This window comes from Pelophylax lessonae (assembly GCF_965119305.1).
Source record: "Pelophylax lessonae genome assembly, chromosome: 5".
NCBI classification, from domain to species: domain Eukaryota; kingdom Metazoa; phylum Chordata; class Amphibia; order Anura; family Ranidae; genus Pelophylax; species Pelophylax lessonae.
Genome location: NC_138772.1, coordinates 158,179,396 through 158,200,984, shown reverse-complemented (window position 1 = coordinate 158,200,984; position 21,589 = coordinate 158,179,396). Strand labels below are relative to the sequence as shown.

The 21,589-nt window shown below is 43.3% G+C and overlaps 1 protein-coding gene across 1 annotated transcript in view; it reads right to left on the bottom strand.

Annotated features, from left to right (window-relative positions):
* Positions 1–21,589, bottom strand: part of CMC1 (C-X9-C motif containing 1) — a 121,690-nt gene that overhangs the window by 79,840 nt on the left and 20,261 nt on the right. The window contains exon 2 of the mRNA XM_082257539.1: positions 11,258–11,350. Within this exon, the coding sequence (XP_082113665.1) occupies positions 11,258–11,350 (93 nt within the window). The remainder of the gene's footprint in view (positions 1–11,257; positions 11,351–21,589) is intronic.

Here is a 21,589-nt window from a genome sequence, read left to right as displayed (position 1 = left end):
TGGATACAGCGCGACTCAAATGGTCCCTTGTTTTACAGTGGATGAGATGGAAGCACCACTGCCGCTGCTCGGAGCGGGTGTCACTTCAGGCACACAGGTGAAAAAGCTGAGAACTCTGATGTAGGTGGGACTCTGGTGACCAGAGACCACTTTCCACAGAGTGAATGCACTAAGGAAGGGAGGGGGGTGTCCTGATATAAGGAGGAACCTTTATAACAGTGCCCCCTTACATCAGTGACCCCCCCCCTCAGACTGGCCGGGCAGCACTGTCACTGACCTACTCTTAGGTGCATCATGCTCTGGTTTTATCCTGTAGTCTCCTCTCCCCAGTCCACACATGTCTGACTTCTCCTGTGATCCCCATCCTGACAGCACTCCCACTTTTGACTCCTCTCCAGACCCCCTCAGAGACTGCAGACATGATAAAAGACAAGAGATGGTCAGAGATTACGGACATGATAGAAGAGATGGTCAGAGGCTGTGGACATGGTACAGGAGGTGGTCAGAGGCTGTGGACATGGTACAGGAGTTGGTCAGAGGCTGTGGAGGTGGTCAGAGGCTGTGGACATGGTACAGGAGGTGGTTAGAGGCTGTGGACATGGTACAGGAGGTGGTCAGAGGCTGTGGACATGGTACAGGAGGTGGTCAGAGGCTGTGGACATGGTACAGGAGGTGGTCAGAGGCTGTGGACATGGTACAGGAGGTGGTCAGAGGCTGTGGACATGGTACAGGAGGTGGTCAGAGGCTGTGGACATGGTACAGGAGGTGGTCAAAGGCTGTGGACATGGTACAGGAGGTGGTCAGAGGCTGTGGACATGGTACAGGAGGTGGTCAAAGGCTGTGGACATGATACAGAAGATGGTCAAAGGCTGTGGACATGGTAGAAGAGATGGTCAGAGACTGCGGACATGGTAGAAGAGATGGGCAGAGACTGCGGACATGATACAGGGGATGGTCAGAGACTGCGGACATGGTAGAAGAGATGGTCAGAGACTGCGGACATGATACAGGGGATGGTCAGAGACTGTGGACATGGTAGAAGAGATGTTTAGAGACTGCGGACATGGTAGAAGAGATGGTCAGAGACTGCAGACATGATACAGGGGATGGTCAGAGACTGCAGACATGATACAGGGGATGGTCAGAGACTGCAGACATGGTAGAAGAGATGGTCAGAGACTGTGGACATGGTAGAAGAGATGGTCAGAGACTGCGGACATGGTAGAAGAGATGGTCAGAGACTGCGGACATGTTACAGGGGATAGTCAGAGACTGCGGACATGAAGATAGAAGAGCACTAGGGGGGGGGGGGCGGAGAGCACAAGGGAAGTAGAGAACACTGGAGTAAATGCACAATTTCTCTGTTTCAGTTTCAGAGGATTAATCTGCCGCAGAGTTCCCAGCCTGTCACGGTCTATTCATATTGAAGAGACCAGTGATCAGGCTTCAGCTGTGCAGTGCGCTGCGGCTGATTAATCCGCCTAAACCCGAAACACAGAAAATAGTCCACTTACTGTCCCCCGCTCCCACAGAATACAGGGGGCCCGGAGACCAAAATAAATAGTTGCACAACACTTTTCCATGACTTTTCCAAAACTTAGTAAGTTTGCCCATTTTCCAGGGCTTTTCCAGGCCTGGAAAGTGTCGTGTCAAAATCCCATGACTTTTCCGGGATTTTCATGACCGTACGAACCCTGAATAGAGTGAATAATCAATGAAGGGACCGGCAGCATACACTCACTGTGCTCACACCTCACAATACGAATTCAAATAAACCAATAATAGTGATGCGCCAGTCAAAAAATGATAACCAGTGATTGGATAAACTTATAAGTCAGTGTCCATATAAAATAAATCAGTAAATAAAATAAACTCCCAAGTGATCCTATGTAGAACTTTCAGTGAACTGTGCACTCCCACCACCAGTGAATTGGTCTCTCGCCTTCAATTCAGACCCTATCATGGGTCAATAACAGCGTGGTAGTATACACAGGGATCTCCAGACCACATAGTCTTTTCACCTCCTGAGCGACTACTCCACTCCAATCCTTATCATAGATCACTAACAGCGTGGTTATATACACAGGGATCTCCAGACCACACAGGTTATACAGAACCTTTATACCTCCAGAGCGGTTACCATATGCAAAGAAAAAGAAATAAGATCTAGTGCTCTCTGATTTTAATAAGCAAACCAGCTTTATTCAATAACAGGGACCGTACTCACAAGAATGGCGCTCCACAGCGCAGATCAGTCAGCATAAACAGGAAGACAAACTGCATCCAGCACGCATATGGTAACCGCTCTGGAGGTATAAAGGTTCTGTATAACCTGTGTGGTCTGGAGATCCCTGTGTATACTACCTGTACATAATAGGGTCTGAATTGGAGGTGAGAGACCAATTCACTTGGTGGTGGGAGTGCACAGTTCACTGAAAGTTCTACACAGGATCACTTGGGAGTTTATTTTATTTACTGATTTATTTTATATGGACACTTATGTACACTGACTTATAAGTTTATCCAATCACTGGTTATCATTATTTGACTGGCGCATCACTATTATTGGTTTATTTGATTTCTCGACTTTGGCTGTCTTCTAACCGTCCAACCTATGTCCAGTGGTGCATGGCGGTGAATGCTGTGCTGGATAAAGAGTAACTTATAAACACATTTAAAAAAAAAACGGACCTCTTGCTTAGCTTCCCCATATGTAGTCTCCACTAGAGTGGACGATTTCCCTGACTCTGCTGATAGTGATGCTGTGTTATGATGGGTCTATGATGAGGAATTTAACTGAATTACTGATTGGGTTGTAACATTAACATTCCTTAGGAATGACTGCTATATACTGTAACAAATTATGGTTATATTTATTTAATTCATTTTTTTTTCTTTTTTAATTTCTTGTTTTGTAGGGACATTTGTTATATGTTTTGTCTGTATACGTGCAAAAATGTAAACTTGTTAAAAAGGTATTTGATTAAAAAAAAAATAATTCTAAGTAGGTCCACCACCTCTCGCTTCAATCTTGGTTCAGTGGCATCTTTAGCATTCAAGTTTCAGGTGTATGGTCTGCCTGCATTCCCTGTTCCATGCAGTGGTTCCATCTGGCAGCGGCCATGTAAACTAAGATTTATTTGAGCTTGACGGACTGGTCATAGTGGAATTGTTTACCATGTGATGCATTTATAGGGACAAGCCTAGGTTGTGAATTTTTTTTCTCTGTTCATTTTGGACTAAAATTTAGTTATTGTTTAGGCCACTTCGCCAAGCAAGATTCATTATTGGGTACATTGAAATATTCTTAGAACTCCTGCCCTCATTGCTACATGAATCACCATGAAGTGAAGTCGATTTTTAAATTATGTTTACATACTGTACAGCATTAAAATATTGTTTGCATTCAGGATATTTAAAAAAAAAATACACTGTTAGATGTAATTATCATTGATGTTCTTCAGCATTGAGTTCTCTGTAGAATCATTATTTGCTAAATTATACAAATAATTATGATTTTTTTTTTTATTTAATTTAAGCAAAAAGCTATTCAGAAGGCCTAACTATACATTGTTCATCGGGTGTCAGCCTTACTTTACCTCTTTGAAAGGTCACTACCCTTGAAGCCAGTTGGTTTTAGGTCACTGCAGCCCTGAATGTTTGACATTGTTGAACCTAAAACTCCATACATTTTGCAGAACAAAAAGATACAACCACAAATAAAGATTGATAAAACTCACCAGAAGCTCACTTCTATCTGATATGTTGGTGCATAAATTCTACAATACCTTTTTAACCAAAAATATGTTTTGGAGCATATTTTTTCTAGAGAAAGACAAAGGAATAAAAGGGTAGAATTGTTTGCACCATACAAACCGGCTTAACTACATACTGTACAAAAACATACCAGTACCTGATGAGTAAAGCAACAAAGAAATATGCCCTAGGTATCATGAAATACATTTTACAAACTGATTCACTTAGACACAACCTACCCATATTCTAAGGTTCTAAAGCCGCCAAGTATCTCGCACTTCGCTCGTTACACCATCTCTTATAATAGACCATAACTATTCCCCTCAACTTACTCCCATCAAATGTCATTTTAATTTGACCTTGGGCCATATAAATGTATGGTGTGGAGCTAGAAACAAGATTGGTTCATCGCATATGGGTCTTTCCTTGTCACTTGAAAATGTCCTACTCTTAACCCAGTGCAACCCTTGAGGGACACAGTGCTCCTTATTGGTGAAGTATTGTTAAACAAACACATGTTAATGAAACAATGCTTGACACTGGCCAGCCTTTGGAAAAGGGAGGCCTGAAGTTATGTTGTGGCCAATCATTTCTACTAAATATCATTGTGTGCCCAAAGGAGAAGTTCTATGAGGAAACCTGGGGGTTGTCAAACAACCTTTATTCTTCTACCTACCAAAGATAGTCGTTTTTGTTCAGGTGTATCACATAACCGTTTTTGGCACCATTTTTCTAAATGCTAGTTGGTTATATACAGCAGAAAGGCAAGTGTGCTACATAAAGGTTATAGTGTGATAAAAACTGAGAATCTGTCTTATGCTAGAGACTTAATGTTGTAATAAACCCAAAATCAAATATTTATTATATGGCAGCTTGCCAATTCTTAAATGTGATGACTATATTCCTTTTCTTTGTTAGGCTCTCTTTCCTTTACTGTCATCTGGTGATCAGCCAGTAACTATGTTGATTTCCAACAGAACAAGCTGTCTTGCAAATGTATCAGAGGATTAAGACAAACCATTTACCACAGACATTGACACTTACAATGAGCAGCTTTTATCTATTCCTGTACAAGCCTTTATCCCAAAAGAAAAAAAAAAAAAAACAGACTGTAACTGCTTGTAAAACTGCAGTATGTGTTGGGAGTTTGGCTTTCACTTGTTAGTGTATATAAATCTGCTATTGCATCTAAAATTCCCCTACCCCTCAGACTGACAATGCTGCATTCACCCAGAGTGGGGCGCTCCAATATAGGAGGTGTGGTACTGGCCAGACCACTAGGTGAAAAGTGTAAGAAGAAAAAAAAAAAAGAAAAATAATCGAAGGATTGGTAAACTGCAATATATTACGTTTTGGGTTTAATACTGCTTTAATAGTTAAGTTCCACATATGACAAAAACACATAGCCGAAAAAATTATGAAAATCACATTATGCCCTATTCTACAATGTGTCCCTGTTATGCTCTGCAAATTTCTCTATCTATTTAACAAACTACAAGACACAAAAAGCTCTTGGGAGTGGTCCAGCCTGTTTTCTCACCTAGGATACATCCTCATATATAGACCCCGCATTTGTCCGTAATTTTGTATTTTGAGTTAATTGCATGCTAACAGGAACATGATGAGACATGATGATGGCAGCATGCTTGGATGGCAAACCAAAATGTTTACTTATTGTGGTAACATTTTACCTATTCTTCTTTTATTCTTCTGTCCACCTGTTGTGGCTAAGTTCAGCAAGACAACTGTAGGGGCTCTATGTAATTTGTGAGACTTGAAGCAATCTCTCCTTTTTCTTTCTTGGTGATCTGCATATAACCTAAACCAACCAAGCTTCCAAAAGCACATTCTGGCATTATTTTTAATAAAAAAAAAAGAAAAAAAACTCATGATACAAGAGCTTCATCATTTATCTGGGCCTAGGAACAGCATAACCCTGGAGGACAACTCTGGGCATGAAGAAATAAAGCACAAATAAAGAATCATCTCAATTCGCTCTACTCCTTGGTTCGAAAGTGACAGTAATTTCAGAGTCTTCTTTTTTGTAGATACTCGTTTTGAATATGTTTAGACAATTTGGATACTGAAGTTACTTTTTGTGATGGTATGAAATGGCTTGTAGATGGTACAGTAAAGTTGATTTGTGCACCAGTGACCTCAAAACCTTACGAAGAATCTTTTTGCCCAATTAATTCTGCAAATTTATTCTTCAGAGAGCACTATTTCTAGACCTCATACACACGGCACTTAAAAAATGCTGTTTATGCTGGCGTTCGTCTTTTTTTTATGCCTGTAAAAGCACTTCTATGTTAGCCTATGTGGCCATGAACACATACATCTTTACAGGAGTATGTTTCCAGGAGGGATGTTACAGGCAGAAAAAAAAGGAGCGTTTGAGCAGAAATAAAAATGCATGGAAACACGTGTGCATGAGCGTAAATGTATTCCAATAGCCAGAATAAATTAATATTCTGGTCAATAAAGTGCATTTATGCTTAAACAGGCATACATATTGTAACGTTGGAGGGTTTTCTTCTGCTAACTTCTGGCTTAAAAATTGCTGCTTATTTTCATGAGCCCACATGTATGAGGCCGTAATGGAGAGGACAGAGCAGCTTTATAAGTTCAAGTATTGCAAAAAGAGAAACGATTTCTAGAAAGGGATGATAGCACATTTACTTCCCAGAACTGCATTAAGTACAAAGTTCCAAAAACCTCTAGAAAATGAGTGTACAATTTGGAAATTCTCAGTCCCCGAGTACAGTCTAATTATACAATACACAGGCACTATGTAAGCATTAGGGCTGCGGAATATAATCGAAAGATCGATGCATCGCGATTTGACCCTTCGCAATTCTGCATCGATGCGGGAACCCTGAATAATCGATTCCTGGCTCCTCCCTCCCTCCACAGAAGTGTCATTGCTGGATTAATATGCAGCGGTGGCCTGGCTGCATCCGGCGCTGTTGCCCTCTCATTGGATGGTGTGTAGCCTCAGGAGGCGGGCGCTGCAGCACACCAACGGGCCGCCCCCACCACACTCTCCCCCTTCCTCAGGATTTGTAGCTCTCACCTCCCCCATGGGCGGGTGTAGTCCTGCTCAAAGCCGACACAGACATGGCTGCAGCTATCATCACATCCCTCGGAAGAAACAGTCTGCTTCAGGAAATGAGCTGCGAGGGGAGGAGGAGGAGGGGTGCACTGCTAGGAGTGCTCGGAAGATGAGAGACCAGCCTGTCATGCTAAAAGTAAGTGTGGAGTGAGTGAGTGCAGCATAGAAGTGGCCCATCCCCCACCTCTGCTGTACCTCCAGTCCATGTACTATGTGCCTATCACATTGGGGCTTTTTTCTGTCTAGTTCTTCCTAAGATTTCCCTATAAACTTTCCCACCTGGAAACATCCACTTATCTACAAGTAGTATACTTGTAGATAGAAGAATGCCTTCCTTTTTTTTTTTTCATTGATGTTGTTGACCTGCATTCTATCTAAGTTGCTACCAAAAGACTCAGCAATGATTTGTTAAAGTGATACTAAAGGGTTTTATTATTTTTTTTCTATAAAATAAAAAAGCTATCATACTTACCTGCTGGCCGTCTCTTGTACCATGTCTGCAGTCTCCGCCCCTCTCCTGTAGTGTATCTGTAGTCTCTGACCCTCTCCTGTAGTGTGTCTGCAGTCTGTGACCCTCTCCTGTAGTGTGTCTGCAGTCTGTGACCCTCTCCTGTAGTGTGTCTGCAGTCTGTGACCCTCTCCTGTAGTGTGTCTGCAGTCTGTGACCCTCTCCTGTAGTGTGTCTGCAGTCTCTGACCCTCTCCTGTAGTGTGTCTGCAGTCTCTGACCCTCTCCTGTAGTGTGTCTGCAGTCTGTGACCCTCTCCTGTAGTGTGTCTGCAGTCTCTGACCCTCTCCTGTAGTGTGTCTGCAGTCTGTGACCCTCTCCTGTAGTGTGTCTGCAGTCTCTGACCCTCTCCTGTAGTGTGTCTGCAGTCTCTGACCCTCTCCTGTAGTGTGTCTGCAGTCTCTGACCCTCTCCTGTAGTGTGTCTGCAGTCTCTGACCCTCTCCTGTAGTGTGTCTGCAGTCTCTGACCCTCTCCTGTAGTGTGTCTGCAGTCTCTGACCCTCTCCTGTAGTGTGTCTGCAGTCTCTGACCCTCTCCTGTAGTGTGTCTGCAGTCTCTGACCCTCTCCTGTAGTGTGTCTGCAGTCTCTGACCCTCTCCTGTAGTATGTCTGCAGTCTGTGACCCTCTCCTGTAGTGTGTTTGCAGTCTGTGACCCTCTCCTGTAGTGTGTTTGCAGTCTGTGACCCTCTCCTGTAGTGTGTTTGCAGTCTGTGACCCTCTCCTGTAGTGTGTCTGCAGTCTGTGACCCTCTCCTGTAGTGTGTCTGCAGTCTGTGACCCTCTCCTGTAGTGTGTCTGCAGTCTGTGACCCTCTCCTGTAGTGTGTCTGCAGTCTCTGACCCTCTCCTGTAGTGTGACACCTCTGACCCTCTCCTGTAGTGTGACAAGAGTGTCCTTTAAAGCAAATGAAAATAAAAATGATTCTTTAATGCTTGATTGTTTTTTTTTTTTATAAAGTTTTGAAAACCGTTGGGCAGTGGGCTGGGCATGGGCAGTAATCGTGATGCATCGTGATGCATCGCGGAATCGAATCGTATCGAATCGCGACCCTAATAATCGTAATCGCATCGAATCGTGAGGTAAGTAAAGATGCGCAGCCCTAGTAAGCATCATATTGCTTTTTCTTATTCTTAATGGCACCTCTAACGCGATGACAACAACAGAATTAAACGGCAATCACGGCAAAATGCATCGCGCAAAGCTTGTCATCCAAAAAAGAGCAGAAGCTTTGATTCTGTTGCGCGACAATCTTGGCAAAATCACACCGCGTTTGAGGTGTCATTAAGAATGGATGGATCTCAAACACGCGTGGTGCATTTTGCAACGATTGTAGAGTGACTTGGAATAACAGATTCTGTCCGCGATTTAAAACTGCCAAGTGTGAACACAGACTTAAACCGGAGTTCCACTCATTTTTTTTTTACTTGCTCTTAATACAATCCCCATCCTCCAGTCACTTTTAAATGGTAACTATTTTTATTGAATTTTTTTCTAAATATCTGTAATTCCTGATTTTGAGGAGCACTTCCTGCTCCAGCCACCTGGGATATCGGTGTCTTGTATCTCAGGAGTCCATGGGAGTCGCCTAATACCGAAATCTTGCGCTATTTCCTGAGCAGAAATGACACAAACGGGAGGAGTTGCTATGGCAACATGTCAGGAGGAAGGAATGCCGCGTGGCGGCATTACCGCACAGGCACGAGATCTGGAGATGCATGCTAGGTAGCCAGCTGCACCTAATCCCAGAAAGAGATACAGGAGGGCTTCAGATGCCCACAGTGGAGATGGACCCTGGCAGCTTCTAATATCCAGGTACTTTTATTCAATTTAACCACTTCAATACAGGGCACTTTCACCCCCTTCCTGCCCAGGCCAATTTTCAGCTTTTAGCGCTGTTGCATTTTGAATGACAATTAGCGGTCATGCAACACTGTACCTAAATCAAATTTATGTCATTTTTTCCCCACAAATAGAGCTTTCTTTTGGTGGTATTTGATCACCGCAAGGTTTTTTCTTTTTTGCTAAACAAATAAAAAAAAGACAGAAAAGTTTGAAAAAAAAACAAAACGTTTTTTTGTTTATGTTATACAATTTTGTAAATAGATAATTTTTTTCCTGCACTAATGAGCACTGATGAGGCTGCACCGACAGGCACTGATGAGGAGGCACTGATGGGGTGGCACAAATATGCAGCACTGATGGGCACTGATAGGTAGCGCTGATATGCAGCATTGGAGGGCACTGATAGGCGGCACTGCTGGGCACTGATAGGTGGCACTGATGGGCACTGATAGGCGGCACTGATGGGCAATAATGGGCACTGGTGGGCGGCACTGATAGATGGCAATGATGGGTACTGGTGGGCATCACTGATGGGGAGGGCACTGGCGGGCTCCCTGAGCCCTGATTGCCATCCCTGGTGGCCATGGTGGTTATCCCTGGGGTCATGCCCGAGGGTCTGCACTGGTAATCAATGATCTGATTACCAGTGCAGACCCCCCCCCCCCCCCCCGGACGTCATATGACGTCCGGTCAGGATAATGCAACCACTTTCCCGCCGTCAATCGCCTATAGCGTGGGCGGGAAGTGGTTAAACATAAATAAAAAGGACTACATTAATAACACTATTTGAAGATTGCATATAAGATGGACCAAGTTAGAGTGGAGTCTTAAAAAAAAAAAAGGAGTTTGGGGACTTTTAGGTTTTAAGGTACTTACACTGCTTGCATTTCAAAAATAAATTTATGGTGTATTAAGGTTTACAGAGCTGCACTAATTTATGACTTTTATATTTACGTAAAATTCAACCTATTTTACATAAAGCAGACCTGAATGAGGACAGCTAAACAAACAAATTACTGGACTTAATTTCTCCCTGTGGTCACACCTCATTTATCTAAAAAGCAGACATGATGGGAAACTTCTATTTATTATCTCATAATCATGACCACTCCCCAAAAAGTTACTAAGTCATCAGTGACATGAAAAAGCTGATGGATAACTGAACTGTCATTGTGAAAATGCCTATAGCGCCGCTTATTATCCACGCTCCTGCAGCAAAGCTAACAGCAAAGATTAACAACTCTCTAATTGCAAGTATGATACCGCTAAAATAAAGGTGGGGAAGGTAAATGAGCACAACCAACAGCTGCTTACCAACTTTTGAACTTAAGCCTAGTACACACTATCAGTTTTTTATCACTCAACCCAGCAGGCTAAACAAAACAAAAACTGAAAAGCTTGCTGTACTAACTATGCAATGTTAGTACAGCAATCTCCTTGCTGCGCCCCCCCCCCCCCCCGCTCACCAGAGCACACCGGTCAGTGCTCACAGCCAGTGGCTGCCAGGGCTGATCGGAAGCCGTTCAGATGCTGGTTTTACAGCATGCTCATTCAGCTGGCTTCTGTCGGACAGGCTGGTGTACACACAGGCCAAATGTCAGCCGGTTTCTGTTGAATAGGCCGATGTTCGGCCTGTGTTTACCAGGTTTTATATGCACAGTGATATCGTCTAATCTGACCAAAAGTAAAATTGAATAAATTAGATAATGCTGCCAAAAAGAAAAGAGAAACAAATGGTAATTTAAAAAAGTAAATAAAAGTGTGATAAAAAGAGCTTTTACAAAATAAATAAATAAAAGAAAAGTGACATTTCATTCTTCTATAAATTATAAGATTCACCAGATCGACTATCTCCCACCATGACTTTCCTAGTTCAGCTTTACTGTGTTGCCCATATCATCTGTCCCTGCAATAGGCCAAGAGCAGTATGACACCTATACTGGGACATGCATTTCAGGGAGTTGCAGCATAGATAGTTGTTTTTCACTAGTTTGGCTAACTGCAACGTAATCCTATTGCATTATCTTTTCCAGCATTACCTTCGACTTGTTCAGCACATCGCACTTTGGATTTCTCTCTCATCAGCTTTGGAATAAGAACATCTTCTTCTACATGCCGCAGATCTGGTTCCTCTGCAATGAGATAAAAGCATTTATAGGGGGAACAATGCACTTCTACATATAGGATACACAACTGAAAAAAAAAAAGAAACCAAGACATGCAAGTCAAAGCTTAACGTTTTTCATTACTCTTCTGTTGCGTAGGAATTAATTTTCACCTTCTTTACTGACTGAATTTGTTAGGCTTTACTTTGCTTTAAGACTCTACTTAAGAAATGTGCTAGCAAAGAATAATGATATACCGCTCACATCATAAATACCTCGTGGCTAAATAACTCTGAAACAACAGGATTCACCACTAAAGGACAATGGCTCCTGAATATCAATCAGCCATAAAATATGGCTGCAGTTATACTGGTTTAAAATATACTCTACTAGGTAATTCTTTTACTAAAATTTCCATAAATATTCAGTGGAAATATGGTGATTAGATATTATGCAGAGCCTGATTAATAACAATTGAAGTATTTATAATGAACAGGGTTTTTCATATTTAACTGTTCACACTGTTAATTTTGACATCAAATTTTGATTTAGTTTTAGTCATAGTCTTTTGACTAAAAAGCCATTTTAGTTTTAGTTGCATTTTAGTCATCTGAATTGTTTACGTTTTAGTTATATTTTAGTTGACTAAAATCTCCAGTACATTTTAGTCGAATGAAATCTCCAACGCCCTTTTAGCAGGCTACTGGACATTCACAGAGTCTGTTCTTAGCCCCCCTTCACACCACAACCCACCTCTACAGTGTCCTAAATCCCCCTTTACATCTCAGTTTCCCCTTTAAAGCAGTCCCAGTGTCCTCCATACTCCTTCACATCACAGCCCCCTTTATATTACAATGCCCCTTTTACAGCTCAGTCCCCTTTACATTAATGTAACGGGGCTGCACTGTAAAGGGGCACAGTAATGTAACGGAGACTGCACAATAAAGGGGCAATGTGATGTAACAGGGACTGCACAGTAAAAGGGGGTTCTGTGATATAAAAGGGGACTGCACTGTAAAGGGACACTGTAATGATTGCATTGTCCCTTTACACTGCAGTCCCCTTTATATCAGAGCCCCCCCTGTCACAGTGCCCCTCACCATCACAGCCCCTCAGTCACAGTGCCCCTTACCATCACAGCCCCTTACCATTACAGCCCATCTGGCACAGCGCCCCTTACCATAACAGCCCCTCTTTGACAGCGCCCCTTACCATAACAGCCCCTCTGGGACAGCGCCCCTTACCATAACAGCCCCTCTGGCACAATGCCTCTTACCATCCCAGCCCCCCTGTCACACTGCCCCTTACCGTCACAGCCCCCTTGTCACAGTGCTCCTTATCATCACAGCCCCCCTGTCACAATGCCCCTTACCATACCAGCCCCCCTGTCACAGTGCCCCTTACTGTCACAGTGCCCCTTACTGTCACAGCCCCCTTGTCACAGTGCTCCTTACCATCACAGCCCCCCTGTCACAGTGCCCCTTACCGTCACAGCCACTCTGTCACAGTGCCCCTTACTGTCACAGCCCCCCGTCACAGTGCTCCTTACCATCACAGCCCCTCTGTCAATGCCCCTTACCCTCACATCCCCGCTGTCACAGTCCCCCTTACCCTCACAGCACCCCTGTCACAGTGTCCCTTGAAGTCATGCTTCCATCCCCCCCCCCATTCCTCTCTCACTGCCTAACTGCCTAATTCCAGTATCTGCCTCCCCTGTACAGTCCTACCTGTGGCAGGGTAGAGGTGAATACAGCTGTGTATCTTCCCCTGGGTCTTCCCCCCCACCCACCCCGCCATTGCTGATAATGTTAACCTGCCGGCAGGTTAACATCAACGGTGGGGTGGGGAACCAGGAGAAGACACACTGGGGCAGTAACACAGCCACACAGCAGGAGGTGAGCGGCAATCACGTTCTGTGATAGCCCTTTCGGATCGCGGTCGCCACTCACCTCCTTCTGCGCGGCCAGGCCATCAACAGACCACGGGCTGGTACCAGCCCGGGGATTGGGGACCCCTGCTTTAAAGCATGTTAAACCGCATAGTGCTTGTGCAGTGTCATTTGTCCCTTTCTATGCTGTAAAATACTTGGTTGATCCTGCCTGTTCCTGTGTCCCCCTAGGTGTGCAGACCACAGTACTCATGGGTGATCCATGATACTGTGGTCAGTTTAGATGCCTCTGTCTTCCCACTGCTCCTCCTCTACCCCTCCCTCCCTGCCTGTCACTTCCTAGTAAGTGAGCCAATCTCCCAAGCCACCCCCCCTCCTCCTGCTGCTATTCTTGTGGCAGTAAGGTTAGTCATCACAATTCCCGCCAGTGTATGTTTTTTTTTTCTTTTTTTAATTCTGCAGCTAAATAGCTTATTTCACATTGATGATGTTTAGTCACGTGACCGCCCGGCTGACGTCAGAGGGGTAAAGGTATTTAGCTGCAGAATTTTAAAAAGACACATACACTATGTAGTATAGCTTTATTTAACAGAGGGGCTGGCAGTAATTGGGATCAATGACTTGACAACTACTTTAATACCATAAGTAATAAACTGTTCTTCATAGTTTTTATCAATTTACTTAATTCTAATTTTATTTTTGTTTTGTTTTCGTCACTGAATTCAGCGGACGAAATCCATGACGAAAATATTTTCGTCTACAAAATTAACACTGCTGTTCTATTAAAAAAAAAAAGTGAAATACCATTACTATATTTTATATTTAACATTGATCTAAAGGCAGATAAAAAAAACAATCAAGCACACAGAATGTAGGGAAGTAGTCTACTAATTGAGGCTACCTATAGTGCTTGCTCTTAAAATAAACCTTGGTGGTGAATATAAAATTATATATAAATATCTGTGACTAGTGATCAATACATAAATAAATGAATACTCCTCTATTAATATAAAATATTAATAAATTCCAATAAATAGTAATGTACATAAAAATTGTGATTCATATAATAAAGTCCATATCAAGTGACTGTAGTGAGAAAGTTCAAATAAATAGTGAAGATGTCACCAGGTGTGACAAAACGCGTAAGATTGGAACGCACAGCGTAACGTGACGTGTAAGGCAGGTGGAGCGCAAGCCGGAAGTTCTCCTGCTCGCCACTCTGCAGTCAGTTTGTGCTGACACACACGCTCACCAGCGGCCGATAGCGGCCCTTTTTTATTGGGATAATGCATTTATACTATTTGGCTATCTATTTTGTACTATTGCCATGATGTTTTTACCTATAATTGGGAATAAAATTTGATTCTAAAAATTCTACACTATCCGGAGCACCTTTTTGTCTTTCTTCCTTCCTATTGGACTGAGGTGAGAGGAGAGAGAGGGGGAGTCCACCGTCCTATCTACCCCAAGTGAGCCACGAGGAGACCCCTATTTAGCCTGGAGGCTATCCAAGCCTGGTTGGTCTTGATGCTATAAGGCAAACAAGACCCACATCATTTGGTAAGTGATTCACTCTTACCATTATCACGGTGGAAAAGGAACCAAAGCTGCACTGATATCACAGAGTGAATTGAAAATTTCCACGCTGAGCACCTGCACTTTTTTGTGGATAAGCATCATTTGCACAAGAGACTCACTATTTATTTGAACTTTTATTTGAACTTTCTCACTACAGTCACTTGATATGGACTTTATTATATGAATCAGAATTTTTATGTACATTACTATTTATTGGAATTTATTAATATTTAATATTTTATATAAATAGAGGAGTATTAATTTATTGATCACTAGTCACAGATATTTATATATAATTTTATATTCACCACCAAAGTTTATTTTAAAAGCAAGCGCTATAGGTAGCCTCAATTAGTAGACTACTTCCCTACATTCATTTATCATTCTATAGCAGCTGCTTTAAAAACGTACACATATTTATTTTACACATTTACCGTATTTTCCGGCTATAAGACGACCCCCCCTAATTTTCATCTACCGGTAATACTTATACTTAGGTAACCTTGGAGATATTATACTCGGCGTATAAGACGACCCCCCATTTTTGGGGGATTTTTTTGAGGTTCAAAAGTAGTCTTATACGCCAGAAAATACAGTAATTTCCATTTATTTATTTACTTACCAGGCGTGGGGCATATACCACGGTATATTTCCTATATATGCACACAGAATAACAGATTTCACATGACGAATGTACACCATTTACCAGTGTAGCACCCTCCTAGATCAGTGCTAGGTAAAGGCATGCTCCTGCTGCTTATCAGGGGAACCTGATCTTTAGTTAGGCCTGCTCTCTGTGCTCAGTTTGTATTAATTTGGTCTGAGGAGTGTCCCCACTGTGTCCAATGGGGAGGACTGTTGGACAGTGGAGGAAACCTGGCCAAAGATACACAAGCTTTTGTAACTGTCCCAGTGGTTGGCACCTGGAGAGGTGCATCATGGGATTGGTGATAAAAATGGGGAGCACATGAGGCATGTGTCTTTTGGCAGGAGCAAAGTCCCAGGAGGAGGTGGACGGCTGTCTCTCCTCCTGTAGGTGGGAGGAAGGTGGTTCAGGCGGTCAGCCTAGTGAACTAGGTGTGTGGAGCTGAGCTGCAGAGGATCCAGAGCGCTGACAAGTGAAGCTGCTGGCAGAGACTGTTGGGAAAAAGAGTATTGTGAGTACCAGGAGTTCTGTCTAAGAGAGGGGACCACTCCAGAGAAGTCAGTGGATCAAGGAGCTAGCTCACACAGGAAGTTTATTAGTAAATGGGGTGCCGTGTAGTTGACCCTGAAGAATAGGAACAAAGGGGGTGCTAGGAAGGGCCCTGAAGTTGTTCAGCAGTACAGTACAGATTACCTCAGAAAGCTCATTCATGTATACTTCAGAGCTAAGTACAAAGTGAAGCAGCGGCCTAGCCGTGACTAGCGTTTTTTAGCATTTTCAAGTCGTCCCAGTCAATTGTGCATAGTTGTAAAAAGTTGGAGTATCCCACTCATTCCCTTCTCCTTTCCAAGTTCCAAATAAAAACACATACTCCAAAGCTACTGGACTGTTTCCTGACTGAGCTAAAACGCTTGGGAAAATATCAAACTGTCATGTTGTTGCTAATGGTAACCCAGGGGAACCCGTAATCAGCAGCTCCCAAGGGGTAGTGCTACACCAGTATGGGTCATTTTATGACTTCTCCACAGAAACTATCAGAGATTGCTCATGCAACCTGAATTGGATAGGAAGCACAGAAAAAAAGTTTAAAGCCACAGTCTCAGTGCTTGGTAAATGTCCCTAACTACATTATCCATAGGGTGAGAATGCAGGCCTATTGTGGAGGAGATATAGAAGTTGTATCTCATATTGTTAAATAATGGTACAGGTTTTGTTTTCCCTCTACAACAGGCATGACATTTGCTTAGGAGTAGAATAACCATTTTAAAATGCTCAGGATCTAGTACAAAATGTTTTCAGGTAATTAGCATGCACATCGCATCTGTTGACACTAATAAAAACACTACAGAGGACATGGAAACTATTTTGGCTGGGAGGGCTTAAACCTTAAACCTTTTTGTGCCTATGGCCACATACACGGATACTCTGCTATTAGTAATTGGAAAGACATGGAGGGCGTAGGGGTGACGAGGCTTTAAATCTCTTTATATAGAGGTGTATGGCTGTCATGCAGAAAAAAAAGCACTTGAGAGGATGGCCAGATCTATAGGTAATTTTAGGAAACATAATGGTATTATATAGGAGTCAGGTTTGTGAACACAAACCCTCTTGAGCGTGAAGAAGTGACAGAGAAGAAGTGCAGGCAGGTCCATGAATGGGTAGCAAGGGGTATGGCAAAACTCCATGATTAAAAATGGCACAAATCAGAAGTTGTGAGAATAATCACATAAATATTTTGGCACGATTTAGATCAAATCTAAGTTTATGTGAGCCCATTTTGGGAATTTTAGTTTTTACATACTCTTTCAAGGCCAGTCTACATAACTAGTCAATGGTTTGTTGCAAAGCTGTCAAAGGCAGATAGTCCGCAAGTCCAAAGGAAAAAAGAAATGTTACAGTTTAGAGATAGAACAGAAAATGACGACTTAATTAACACATAACTTTGAAAAAAAGTAAGTTTACCCTGGCTTAGTTACAAGGTGACCTAGATCCATTAATTTCCATAGAGTGCGGAGTCAGCGCAGCCCATCTAATCTAAGGTTGCTCAAATTCATTCCTATATTGAAACCTATTTATGACTTGTATGCTTTAAAGCCTGTGCCTGTGAAAATGAGGATTAAACAACTGTACACGTAGAAAGTGTTGATTAGAGAAAGTCAGATGATACTAATGAAATTTAACTTTAAAGCCCAATTACACAAAGTAAGGAAAACCATATTTTCTAGATAGTGAATCACATGCAGCATATATTATGCTATAAGTCCTTGTGTCTATATATGTAGGCTATAGCAACTATAATAAAAAAAAAATAATAATTAAATTAAACATTTTCAAACTCATGATAACATATTAAGCAAAATTAAGTGTGCTGCCCTACATTTGATTTGATCCTGCCCAGGAGTTGGAATGTCATAGTAAGCTCTTGGTACATAATGGGATTAAGACACAAAGCCTGAGCCAAGGAAACTGGAGCTCCAAACAACTAACTCTTTTAAAGTGGTTGTAAACCTCAGACATGAAATATGAACAAAGCATATACCTCTATAGTGTGTATGTGTTAGGGATACAAGTGGTAGCCTGATGGCAGAGGAAGGCCCCACGTGTGCCGGAGGGCGGAGCTTAGACGGGAACCCCCAAGGTAAGTGACACAGGCTACTGGAAAAGAGAAATGGACAGAGGGCGCACCAGCCTAGCGCATTATCTTTAAAACAATTTATTGTAATAGACATGTATACACATTATACTCACAAAACGATTATGAAACACGGGCAATAAGCAATGAGGGACCACCAGGGTCACCACTGGGTATCCTCAGCTGCCGCAGGCCGTGGAAGGATGTAGACCTCCAAAAAAACGCTTGGGGCTCAAGTGACACAGGCTAACCTGAGATGCGGAATCTAAGTATCCACCGGTTTATGCCAGAGTCTCTAGTGGTGAGGATGGACTTTGCTGCGTGTGCATACCAGGTCGCGGTCCTCGGGGTCGCCCCACCAAGGGAGAAATCGGTCAAGATCCGAAGGCGAATAAGCAGACAAGGGAGATCCGAGAGAATGGTCAAACAAGCCGGGGGTCAGGACGGGCAGCACGTCAACGAGGTCAGGAACAAGCCAAAGGTCAAAACGGGTATCAAACAGGTAACAGGACACAGGCTTCAGGAACACAGGAGGAGCTGCAGACAAGACAGCAAAGACATAGTGCTGCTGAGCTGTTTAAATAAGGCAGCATGTTTGAAAATGATTGCAATTAGTCTGCTCTAGGTTAATCCTTTAGGTTGCAGACTCATGACAGCACATCAGTGTGCTCAGGAAGCATTCCTAACATTGCCCCCCCCCTTAAGGGCAACCTCCGGATGCCCAACAAACTGCTTTTCTGAGGATGGGCAAGAAAAAACGCCTGGATCAGGTCTGCGGCATGAATGTTCCTCTCGGGTTCCCAGGAATTCTCTTCCGGCCCATAACCCTTCCATTTAATAAGGAACTGAAGCTGGTTACCTCTTTTCCGGCAATCAAGTACAGCCTCAACTTCGTACTCCATGTCGCCATCCACCATCACTGGTTCTGGAGGTCCAGGGCTTCTGCCGGGGAAGGCGTCGGGAACCACGGGTTTTAAAAGAGCGACATGGAACACAGGATGGATCCGTAGGGTATCAGGTAAGGATAACTCATAGTACAAGGCATTGAGTCTTCTTTTAACGGGGAATGGGCCGATAAACCTGGGAGCCAACTTCTTGGATGGGCAGGCCAAGCGGTGGTTAGCTGTGGATAAAAATACCTGGTCACCTGGTTGGAGGATCAGTTCTCCCCTCTTTTTCCCGTCAAAGATTCTTTTGGATGCTATCTGAGCCTTAGCCAAGGTGTCCTGCAGAAGTTTGTTGTTACTTGTGAAGGGAGATCCGAGAGAATGGTCAAACAAGCCGGGGGTCAGGACGGGCAGCAGGTCAACGAGGTCAGGAACAAGCCAAAGGTCAAAACGGGTATCAAACAGGTAAGAGGACACAGGCTTCAGGAAGACAGGAGGAGCTGCAGACAAGACAGCAAAGACACAGTGCTGCTGAGCTGTTTAAATAAGGCAGCCTGTTTGCAGATTTTTGCAATTAGTCTGCTTTAGGTTAACCCTTTAGGTTGCAGACTCATGACAGCACATCAGTGTGCTCAGGAAGCATTCCTAACAGTACGTGTCTCAGTTAAGAGCACTACATGTCATTTCTGTCTGCTGCCTCGTTCCTCTGCTATCAGCATGAGTCACTTCTGAAAATTTTTCCTGACACAAAGAGAAAAAAAGTGACAGGGGAGGGAGCTCCAGCTGATTGACAGCCTCAGCTCTGCTCCTGTGTGAGGGGGCCATATAGTTCTGGATGGCCATGACAAATACATTGATTCCCTCAAATTAGAAAATCACATGTCTTACTAGAAGAGGCATCCTGGACCAGGTAGTGGATTTGAACACCAAGATCACGGCACTATTTAAGGAACTATGTCTTGAGATGCATTTGAATGACTGCACAGATCCTGGATGGACAGCCAAGAGACATGGTGTCCAAACACCATTATTACCACACAAAAGACAGACTTATGCAAGCAGCAAGGGGAAAGGATTACCTCCATTTTCAAGGCTGTATAAACTTGTCAACTTTTTGCTGACCTGGCTTTGTTCACAATTCAAACACATCGCAAGATGAAACCGTTCATACATATCCTGCAACCCCATCAATAATTCCATCGCTGGGGATTCTCCTTTCCGATTATGTTTTCCCATCAAGCAACATGCTGTGAAAATTACGTCAGGACACCAGTAGGTGCTGTATTGACTGGGCTTCACCCTTCCTAGATTGCCGAAACAATTCTTCAAAGGCTGGCTAGTCTTTCCCCCCAACTCTCTGAAAGAACAGGGTCCTCAGCACAGCCGATTTACATCTGCCCAATAATGCCCAACAATGCAAGAAACCCCATTTATCCCAGTAACCACTTAAAGGAGAAATGTGGGTTTCTTAATAAAAACAAACATCCATACTCCCCATCATTGGCGGAAGGCTACAGTACTGCCGGGTCTAAGACCATGAACTTCGTAATCAACATGACCATTAATTTCTACGTTTTTGGAGCAGTGACCAGTGACTGTCAGTCACCAGTCACTGCTCTGCCCCTCCAATGCTCACTGGAGCACTGAGCTTGAGAGGGGGCGGGCACAGCTGGCTTAGGCTCTTATCCAAACGATGAGAGCGGAAGGCAGCTGTCAGTTAGGCACAAGGGTGGATCCCGACAATATAGTCAGGATGCTTCCAGGGCCTGGTGAGGCTCTGTGACAGTAGCCAACAGCGGGCTTTGGCCGTCTGTCAGCTGATTCTGGGTCACAGGAGAGTGAAAACAAATGCACTCCTGTGACCCAGAAGAGAAGTATGGCCAAAAGAAGCTGTGGCCATACGTCTCTTTTAAAGTTGCTCTATGTGGTTACCCTCAGAAAGGGTTACATTCCTGAACTGAATAGATTGCAGAGTTATTCTAAGCATTAGTATGTGGATACTCTTCTCAGCGAGAATGGTAAGGCTCTCAATTTTGTTTGCCCACCTGGCCACATCAGGTGTCACTTCAAATGGGGTCATACAAGGCCTATGCCTAACTCTCCTGGTCAATTCAAAACATCAATGTTTTCTTGCTCAGCATATAGAGACCCCTGACTGCCAAACGAATAATTACTGTATGCTCTCCTTCCAATCTTTAGTGGAATTATGCACACTCGATTAGGCTTGATAATTTGTAACCTTCCCTACTGCTTGAGAAGGCTTATAACACTGACTAAATAAACCAGAATGTTAGAATTTCTCAACACTATAAGTCTTTGTTAGCTTACCCCTGTATTGGAGTTGGGTCATTTGCAATATGGCCTCTACTGCTGCTGGAGGTTGATGCCTAATTGCTTTTGAAGGAGTCAACCTACAGACACATTCTCTCTCCAAAGTCATTAAGAAGCGAAAGTAACCTTTTGAAGGTCCTCTTGACTCAGGAATGTTACTCTAAGCAAATCTTCTATTTTCCTAGGCAGGAGTTTATTCGGATATTAAAGTGGTCGTAAAAGCACAAGGTTTTTTACCTTCATGTATTCTATGCATGAAGGTAAAACACCTTCTGTGTGCAGGAGCCCCCTTATTACTTAACTG